Below are 10,588 nucleotides of genomic sequence, written 5' to 3'. Positions count from 1 at the left end.
AAAACCTGAGGATCCCATTGCTTTACAGGCATGACTCGTGTTAGTAATATTTCAAGGCAAGCCACTTAAAATACTGAGTGCTACTACCGGAAATGATCTTGTCTTCCATATGCTTTCAGGTATCTTCATTTAGGTGTACATATTTGTGCCTACATTTAACATGTGTCTACATTTGTACTCTACAAAGGTATAGCATTGTGATTAAGAGAACAAATTCTGTAACAGACCTGGATTAAAAATCTTAATCTCTACCGTTTCCTTGGGAAAGTGTTTTGGCCAGCTTCCTTATTTGAAAAATGGAGATGATTTCTATATCAAGGGTAATAGTAAGAATAACACTAGTTAATGTACAAGGTGCCAAGCGTGTTATATGTCACATGGTAAGGCTCATTAAATAGTAGGTATTTCTGATATTATAGCAACTATCATTTGTAGGAGAGACTGTTGGGAATCAAAATTGTTTGTTGAATGAAAGCACAGGCAACCAGTAGCACAGACTTGTTCCTCTCCTTTATAACTGCTTACGTGCCTAAGGACTGGGTCCTCAGCTCACTGCACACTGTCACCCGAATCGCCCATCAATTTATCACATAAGGCAATCGAAAAATTCCAGGTGTATCTTCCCGTAAGGACCCGGTCTATTGAACTGGAAAGCTAAAAGTAAAGGCGTGTTAGCATACGGTATTTGTAGGGGTGGGATAGCAGGATGGGAGGGAGATGCAAGAGGGAGGAGATATGGGGATATATGTATAAGTATAGCTGATTCACTTTGTTATAAAGCAGAAAGTAACACACCGTAGTAAAGCAATTATACTCCAGTGAAGATGTTAAAAAATAAATAAATAAAGGCGTGACAATTGCCCTTCGACCCACCTCTCCCATAGGTCGCCTGCTCATTTAAATAGTGCGTTCCCTCGGGTGCCACTTGATAAAATTTTCTGAGCGCTCCTTGAGGATTCGCCAGAGGCGGCTGGAAGCTCCAAGTTCACCTGCCCAGGTGTCCGCGGCGCTCGGGGAGCCACCCTGGCCTGGCACCTGGGGCTCGGGTCCCCAAAGTCCCATTTCGGGGGGCTCTGCTGGCTGCGGTGGGCTCAGGGGCTGCTGCCAGAGCGTACCCTCCTTTCCCTTTCGCGAGACGCTGGGTGCCGGCGGGGACTGACACCTGCCAGACGCCTCTAATCCCCTTAGGGCGCCACGCCCGCCGCGCGCGGCTCGGAAATAAGTGAGCGCAGGGCGCGCAGGTGAAGCTCCGGCTCCGGCTGCGAGCCGCGGAGCCGCCAGTTTACGCGCAGGGCCCCGGCAACGGCGCGGCCATGGTCTCGCCGCGGGGCATCGGCACCTTCGTGGTGTGGGACTACTTAGTGTTCGCCGGGATGCTGCTCATCTCGGCCGCCATCGGCATCTACTACGCCTTCGCGGGGGGCGGCCAGCAGACCTCCAGGGACTTCTTGATGGGCGGCCGCAGTATGACCGCCGTGCCCGTGGCGATGTCCCTCACCGCCAGCTTCATGTCGGCTGTCACGGTCCTGGGCACCCCCTCCGAAGTCTACCGTTTTGGGGCCATATTCAGCATCTTTGCCATCACCTACTTCCTTGTGGTGTTCCTCAGCGCGGAGGTCTTTCTCCCGGTATTCTACAAACTGGGAATTACCAGCACCTACGAGGTACAGGGTGAAAAGGAGGGCCCGGGGAGAGGTGATGGGGTGAGGGGGGTACTTTTCAGCTCCTGGAGAGATTTTCCTGGGGGCAGGCTCACCACCACATCCAAGTCTCTCCCCGTTCATATCCATCACCTCTTCTGCCCGCCCCTTTTAGGGAGAGGTGTCCTGTAAAGGCGAAAAATAATCTTGGGACTTAACATTCGTGAGCTCAGGGGAAGAGAGAGGCTCCCAGAGTAAACGGAGTTATTTGGACTCGTGCTCAGTAAGGCCATTTCTGCTTTAACATCTTTGATTCCAAGTCAAGGGGAAAGATTTTTCAACTTATTATCTTGGGGAAGGGTAAGTCTCAGCTCCTCCTCCTTGAAAGGAATCCCCTCATTCCAGGTCCTCGGTCCACTCACTTTTCCAGGAATTATGGGTACTCTCCCCTCCTTCCCTCTCCGCAAACATGCCTTCCACGGAGAGTCAGGCACTCACATGGTTAAGGTTCTGAATCTCGTGTTTGAGACCAGATTCTATGCTTACTAGCTGGGTAACCTTGGCTGACTTATTTAACCTTTTGTGCCTCTTTCTTAGTCTCAAAATGGGAATAATTATACCACCTACCTCATCTGGTTGTTGGGGTGATTAAATGAGATGATGCAAGGCAGCATTTAGAACAGTGTCTGGCACAGGGTAAGTGCTGAGTAAATGTTGACCATAAGTATTGGGGTGATGGTGGTAGAGGTTGTTCCCTTGGGATCACTAGGAAAATTTGGCTGCAGAGTTCTTAAGCATCTCCGCCTTCTCTCTCTGTGGAGAGATGATTAAGGGAAACCATCTTTCCAATTGCACAGGTCCCCTGGTTATAAATTTTCTCAAATTGTCTGCCGGAAAGGGCTTTGCAAAGATAGTGTGAATGTTTGGTTTAGTTTAAAGAGCTGTTGAATGGGAGTGTCAGGGGAGGATAAAAGTTTAGGGGAGTGGTTGGGCCCAGTTCCATGAGTTCCATGGACAAACCTGCAGAAGTGGTCTCTCTAACAGACCATTATCCAAGCACCCCGAGCCTCATTCTCAGCAGCCACCTTGTCTTCGAGTTCATGTAGTGTTTGCCCCAACCCAGAGCCACTGGATGGTGGTTTCTTAGTGAGGCTGGTTCAGCTGGTGCTGGGGATGGGCCCCAATGGCACAACAAGTGTTGATGACACACTGCCTGGGCTCTAGTGAACTTATTGCAGGGTGAGGTGCCCCTGGTGCAACACTGCCTTCTTTGCACTCTGGTCATTGTGTTTGAGAGCATTTGTTTAGTCATCGCCCCAGAAGTGAGCAGGGTAGAGTTTCTTTGTTTTGCTCAAAAGTGACAAACTGATTACCCCAGACAAACTGTCTTAGGTCTTTTTTGTTGCTGTTGACCCTTATAATGTTTTGAAAAAAAATTAATTTAGCATTTAATGATGAGAAGTCAAATAAAATTCCAGAGTCTGACTTCTTCTGAAACTTAAAAGACTACTGACACTGGGCCCACATTCCCTGTGGCAACAGGAACCCCAGTTTACAGCCGTTGCTCTCATTCCCTATTAATTTCTATATTGAGGTCTCTTCATTGTATCTGCATGGTTACTTTCTTATGGTAGAGAAATCTATCTGCATTTAGGTCTTTATCAAAAATGCAAAAGGGAGGGCTTCCCTGGTGGCGCAGTGGTTGGGAGTCCGCCTGCCGATGCAGGGGACACGGGTTCGTGCCCCGGTCCGGGAAGATCCCACGTGCTGTGGAGCGGCTGGGCCCGTGGGCCATGGCCGCTGAGCCTGCGCGTCTGGAGCCTGTGGTCCGCAACGGGAGAGGCCACAACAGTGAGAGGCCCGCGTACCGCAAAAACAAAACAAAACAAAACAAACATGCAAAAGGGAAAATGGAAAGGACTGAAGGGACTTCTTGCTTTGAGGGAGATGTCAGAGGACATATTTCTTAATGAATATGAGGAATATTTCAACCTGCTAATATATGAACGCCTGGCTGATCCAGTTGTTGTATTTTACCTAATGAGATCTGTAGGCATTTTGAGTCCGTGAGCTCTGATCTGTAGTTAACCAACTCCAAAACCCAGAAAGGGTTTGAAGAACCTGGCAAGAGGACTTCAGTCCCCGTAGGTGAATGCTCCTCTCATAATCACTGACCTGTGCCTCTTCGGGTCAGCAACGTTAACTTAACCAGAAGCAGATTTCCCACACATTTGCAGGGGTGGAGGCTAAGTTAGCAGAGTTCCAGCTAAAAATGGCAAAAAGCAAACGTTTACTGAATGCTTAATACAGGCTGGGCACTGGGTTGCCTGTTTGACATACATTATCTGACTCAATACTCAAAATAATTCTTATACTGTGAGAGCCCCATTTTGTAGACAGAGATTCCGAGTAAGTTAAGCTTCACAAGAGAGCCTGAAGCAAAGTGGACACATGCCTAGAGGCTGTGCAGTGGTGCATACTGGCTGCTTCTGAAGGCTCCGGTGAGTGTTATAACCCTGAGCGGAGCTTAGAATGGTGCAGGCAAAAGGGACATGGTGCAGGACACAAGGGGTTGTGGACACACTGGGGGTATCCACGCCTAGTGGATGCCAGGCCACTGGGAACAGGGAAGTTAGGTAACATGCTATGTCCCTGGCAGTTGGTCATGGAAAACAATTTCTTGTGGCATATTTTGTTTGTTTTATGCTGAGAGGTGGAATCAACTACACAGAATAAGAAGTTTCCCTAGTTCCAGATTGTTAGCTACAATTGGCTGTTCAGAAGCATTTGTGATATCTATTTATCACTGCCTTCAAGGTGTAGTCCTGATAGGTGTATAGCAACTTCCAGATTCACAGAGAAGAAATATGCAGGAGCCCAACTGCATTCACCATCTCTTCAGGATGTTTCTGGATCCAGCAAAATCAATGTGTTTGAACTACGTTGCCCAGACTCTCTCTCTCTCTCTCTCTCTCTTTTTAAAAAAAAAATCAGTAGAAATCTTAGTCCCTAAGTTATTCAAAGTACTGAGGACTATGCGAGATCTCAACTGACTATAGGTGTGACTGAACCAAACTTGGGTCCGCTCGTCCATGCGCAGTAAAGCCAATCTACTGACACCAGGTTGCGGTGGAGGAAAGTGCAGCTTTTATTATTATTCTGGGGCAGCTAATGATAAAAATATCCTCAACTCCCCAGTGGGTTTTAGGGAAGCATTTTTAAAGGCAAGGTGAGGGAGGGGAGTCACAGAGTATGTGACCACCTTGTGCACAATTCTCTGATAGATTGGTGGGGAGGTGCTAGGGCAGTGTCACAGGGGTTAACATTATCAATCCTCAGGCTCCAGTAGGTCTGGGGCTACATGCTCATGGTCATCAAGTAATTAACTTCTTCCATTTGATGGAGGTTTTAGCATCTGTAAAACAACTCAGGAAATGTGCATCAGATACTGTTATCTTGGTACTTTGGGGAGGAACTAAAGATTCTGTGACTGCCATATTGCTGATTTACTGTTTGAATTGTTCCTAGTTCTCCTGGCCCATCTGCTCCTTTGTCACTACATGCTCACACCCTTTCAATCATTAATTCTTGAGCCAGGCTTTTGTGACTCAGGGGAGGCCTGGAAGACTACAGCCGTTCTATAAACAAGAGGCAGGCAGAGGACATGGGGGCAGTGGTCTGTCCCGGGAAGGTACCATAGGGTCCTGCTTGGTAACATAGACACCTACTGTTATTCTGTGGTTTTGTCTAGAAATCCTAGAGCTGTTCTCTGAGCCTACTGATCAGTGACTTGATCTTTAGGTATTTCTTTAGCAGCCCAGTATCTGAGATGGACAAGACTGTCCCCTGCCATTCGGTAAACAAAGGATGTTGTGGCCACCAAGCCATCAGCCACTGCAGCCACCCCCCATGGTGCACCCTGAGGGGAATCCAGGATGGAGAAAAATAGGATACTGGCCCTAGATAGATAAGATGTGTATGAAAGGAGGGCTTTCAGTAAGCTCAGACTCTTGCATTTTCCCATACACAGAAAAGCACTAAAATCATTACCTTTGTCGGTTCTTTGTGATTGGCAGTAATCTTTTGATGTTCAACTACATGTTTTGTTCTGTTTTGTTTCCCAGCAAATACTCCTATATATCCTGGCTCCTCCCTTACCTCTTTGGAACAGTCCCTCAGAGCTGTCTGAGAGGCTGCCACCCTGGGCTATAGTCCTCAGTAAGGCCTCAGAATAAAACATAATTCTCAACTTTTAGGTTGTGCACTTTTTTCATTCGACACTGAGATAGTGATAGAATTCTTGGTTCTGTCTTGAGTTAGTATTGTGAGGGGGGAAAAATATATATATATATATATTTTGTTGTTGTTGTTTAACTTGCTACATTCTTACCTCCATCACATTTTCCTCTTCAGTTTTCTTTAGTCTCCAGCAGTATGGATACATGTACCTAGAAAAGGCAAAGACTTCTCTGTCAATTCATGGACATTTATTTTTAATAGAGTTTTACTAAAACAACTCAGAAGAAATAACACAGCTCTGTTCCCATGCTTCAAGACACTTCTTGGGTTTTCTAAAAAGTCTTCCAAAATATACTTGGATGATTTCGACTTATGTAATTCACTGAGATTCAAATTCTCAGGCCTGTGGATTTGGTTACCAGCTTCTTAATGTCTTAAATCTTAAGTGAACAGTTTACGACATTTCCCCATCCATTTACATCATTTGATAGTCTCCAAAATCCTGCAAAGTAAATGGGGAAAGAATGATTACTATGATCCACATTTTCAAAAGGAGGAAATTGAGATTTAGAGTGTCCCAAGCTCGTGGAGTCAAGAGTAAGGCTGGAACAAGGGCTGGAACTCTTGCCCCAGAGCACTCACTACACTGCATTGTATATTCTTAACTCATTAGTTATTTTAGGAGGTCCTATTATGTGTCAGTGCCACTCACTCACTCTGGATGAATCTTAGACACATGGGCAGTTTTCTTGTTATTTTGAATAACAGAGTGGTTAGGTGCACAGAGTTTGGCATCAAATGGTCCTAGATTTGCATTGTGTCTCCAGCAATTATTAGGTTGCAGCCTTGGTATTCTCTCTGTGCCCCAGTGTCCTGGTTTCCAACATGCACTTATGCATAGTAACTGCCTCATGGAGTTGTTGGGAGGACAGGGCATGCAGCAAATACTCTATAAATGTTAGCTGTGATTATGAAGCAAAAATATCTGGTGTCTTTTCCTCTGATATTTACCTAATGTCAGTTTTTCCTCCCTCATTTTTTCTGCTATATGAAAAGACTACTGTCAGCCTTAGAATTCTCTCTATATGTAGTAATAATATTCAACTTAAAGAATGTCTTGGACCCCGGCTTCTTTCCAGCTCTAAAATCCTAGGATTCTAACTCTGTAATACATTATGATCTATAATATTGGAGATAAGCACACTACTGACATACCTCAGAGATACTACAGGTTCAGTTCCAGACCACCACAATAAAGGGAATATTGCAATAAAACGAGTTGCATGAGCTTTTTGCTTTCCCAGTGCATATAAAAGTTATGTTTATACTATGCTGTAGTCTATTAAGTGTACAACAGCTCTATGTTTAAAAAACAATGTACATACCATAATTTAAAAGTACCTTATTGCTAAAAAATGCTAACCATCATCTGAGCCTTCAGCAAGTCGTAATCTTTTTGCAATAGTAACATCAAAGATCACTGATCAGAGATCACCATAACAAATATAATGATAATGCAAAGTTTGAAATATTGCAAGAATTACCAAAATGTGACACAGAAACATGAAGTGAGCAAATGCTGTTGGGAAAATGGAACCGATAGACTTGCTTCACGCAAGGTTGCCAGAAACCTTTAATCTGTAAAAAAAAATGCAGTACCTGTGAAGAACAAAAAAGCAAAGTGCAATAAAATGAGGTATGCTTGTATATTATAAGATATCGCAGATGTCACGCTTGGCTCTGAACAGAAACTTACTTAGGCTGATTTAAGTTAAAATTTTTTATTGTAAGGGTATGGGAGTAGCTCATAGCATAGGTGGAAAAGCTGAGCAAACAGACTTTGCAAAGGACAGAAGCGAGGGCAGCCTCTTCAGGCCACCCTGTCAGGATCGGTCTGCTTCTGCTCCAATCATTTTCTGTCTTTATATCTTGCCTCTAAGATTCAAATACCCATTGAGAAGAGAAGCTGATTGGCTGAACGTGGGTCATGTGACTATCTTTTGGCCTAGGCTGGGCACCTTGATCGACAATTCCACAATTGCCTGAAGTGGGAAAGGGTTGATTCCCTAAGTGTATCAGAGGAAATGTATTGGGTAGATACCAAGAGAAAGGGGAGGACAACACTTTGCTCATTCTAAAAATGCAGAATATAATTCCATTGGTATGACATTCTGCAAAAGGCAAAACTCGTAGGGATGGAGAACAGCTCAGTGATTGCCAAGGTTTAGGGGTGAGAGGAGGGTTTGACTACAAAGGAGCGAGAAAGGAGAAACTTTTGACGGGGTTTCCCGTGGGTGATGGAGCTGTTCTGTGTTAAAACCCATTGAACAGTACTCTAAAGCAAGGGTCAGTTTTTCTCTATGTAATTTAAAATAACAGTGAAATAGGAATGCAGAATACAAATTAGTTGCTTTAAATTTCTAACTCCTTTACTTCTTAAGCTGCTGGTTTTTAAAAAGTGTCCCGAAGTTTTACATATTAACCATTTTTCCTTTTTTGGAAACAGTATTTAGGACTTCGATTTAACAAATATGTTCGTCTCTGTGGAACAAGCCTCTTCATTGTTCAAACAGTAAGTAACCCTCAGTTCATTAATTTTCTCTTTTTTTCATGTACAATGTTTTTAAACAAGGCATCTGGGTCAAGCTTATTTGGTAAGTACATGAAAGATAAAAAAGGGATGTTGAAAATAGGAGGAAACAAAAAAGGAAAAACACTTGTCACTACATAACTTTAATCCTTAAGATCATCAAACAGTGTTTCAGCAAATGCACTACTTCCTGGGAAAACAGAATGATTTAAGTAAACATGGAATATTATATTGATCAAGCAACACTTATGTTACTTTAGGAAAGTATGGTTTTCCCTCTCACACCTCCCTCTTTCCCCACCAAAGTGACAGTAAGGGCATTACTGAGATGACAAAGCTATTTGAAGGAACTGTAGTAGCTGATAGTAGGAATTGTAATAAAGGGAAAACAAGTTGTATGTTTCATAGTATTTTGCAACATGTTAAGCAATAAACTTAATAGGAAAATGAACTGACATAGGAAGACATTAGGAAATAATTTTCTTTGTTTGAAAGCATACTTTAAAAAATGAATCAGTGCTCTCTTTTAAAAATCGAACTGTAAAACCCAATTGATGTACTCATTGATATAAAACAACAAAATCATGCACTCTGGAGGAGTTTTTAAAGCCAACTACACAATCCAGTACTCCAAGAATATGCAAGGGTAGATTTACTGCTTGGCACAAATGGAAAGCAAAGATTTGCCAAGCAATCAGTGACAGAGAATGCTTCCCACCCTTCATCCAGGCTGCTGGAGGCTTATCACGATCATTGTCACATCATTTAGACCTATCTTCCTCTTGGCAGCTAAGTGCTTTAAGGATGAGTTTGATAATGGAGGTCCAGGAAGGAGTTTTCATTCTCATCCATTTTTATAATTCCATTTCTCCATTCAAAAGCTACCCAAACATTTGCTACAGCAGGACAGAGTGCCTTTGCAATTATTTAACTTGACTCCATTTTACATCTTTGTAAATTATGTAACTTAAATTGTATCTGTCCTTAACACTTGCAGTATAAAAGGAAAGAGCCCTCTGGGGTCTGGTAGAGATTCTGACACATAGCTGAGGCTGGTAGCTCGCATTGGACAGCGGAGTTCAGACACTCTTTGGATCATCGTTAGAAGTGCCACCAGAAATGAAAAAGTGGGGACAAATGTTAGGAAGGTGGCCTGTGGTCACATTTTCAAATCTTTAACTTGGACAGAATAATGACTGTGAAAAGCTAGTTCATTCTTGCAAAAAGAGGGGAGCTTTAGAATCTGCTATTTGAAAGACTTACTTCCATAGATCACTCATGCAATTTAATCATTCAACTACTATATAACATTTTTTTCATATGTTTTATACAGTAATCATAGAATTAGCTTCTATGTATTTGAAAGATCAAATGCAATGAAAATGGTATTCTGAGAAAAAAGAACATATTTATCTTACTGTTGTACCCCAGATTAATAAATATTTGTTAAGTGTATGAATGAAAAATAATAAATAATATTTAAAAGGTAGAATAGAATTTTTGTTGGCTTTCAGGAAATTTTAGGGCAAATTTACACTTTTGTTTAATTAGTGGTCATGCAAACTTTTACAAACAAGGTTCCACAATTTTCCCAATTAATTATGCAGTGATTAACAACAGCTTGAAAGCATATGAATGAGGAAGCATCCCCTTTTAAATTTGTATTCTTTCTCTCTTTCTAATTGTTCTAGACCTAGGAAAATTGATTTCAAACTTGAAGTGATGTATCAGTGACTATCCGCACTAAGCACAACATGAAAAGTCCATATTTTTACACAAAATTGGTCATAAAAGATTTTTGTGACCTATGACCACACCATAAATGGAAAAGGAGAGTCAACTCCACTTAAATAACATTTTTCAAGTTACAAGCAAATTTTATTAAGTATATTGAAGCTGTAGTTTTAATTCATAATTAAATGTATAGAAAAATATCAATATTTCATTTTGTAATTCATATCGTTTATTTGGTTTTCTTTTTCCCCCTAGATTTTGTATACTGGAATTGTTATCTATGCCCCTGCCCTGGCTTTGAATCAAGGTACATTTTAGAGTTACCAATATGTCACTCTCATTTGGGGGTTCACTTTTAACAGACCTTATTCTGTCTTTGGGGAGA

The 10,588-nt window shown here is 42.5% G+C and overlaps 1 protein-coding gene across 1 annotated transcript in view; it reads left to right on the top strand.

Annotated features, from left to right (window-relative positions):
- Positions 1-943: 943 nt before the first annotated feature.
- SLC5A8 (solute carrier family 5 member 8) overlaps positions 944-10,588 on the top strand; it is a 63,877-nt gene continuing 54,232 nt past the window's right edge. The window contains exons 1-3 of the mRNA XM_007465343.1: positions 944-1,664; positions 8,386-8,451; positions 10,459-10,510. Of these exons, the coding sequence (XP_007465405.1) occupies positions 1,314-1,664; positions 8,386-8,451; positions 10,459-10,510 (469 nt within the window). The 5' untranslated portion in view covers positions 944-1,313. The remainder of the gene's footprint in view (positions 1,665-8,385; positions 8,452-10,458; positions 10,511-10,588) is intronic.

This window comes from Lipotes vexillifer, unplaced genomic scaffold (assembly GCF_000442215.2).
Source record: "Lipotes vexillifer unplaced genomic scaffold, Lipotes_vexillifer_v1.1 scaffold141, whole genome shotgun sequence".
Classification (NCBI taxonomy): Eukaryota; Metazoa; Chordata; class Mammalia; order Artiodactyla; family Lipotidae; genus Lipotes; species Lipotes vexillifer.
Note: the sequence above shows the minus strand (reverse complement) of the source record. Positions and strands in the feature narration are given on the sequence as shown.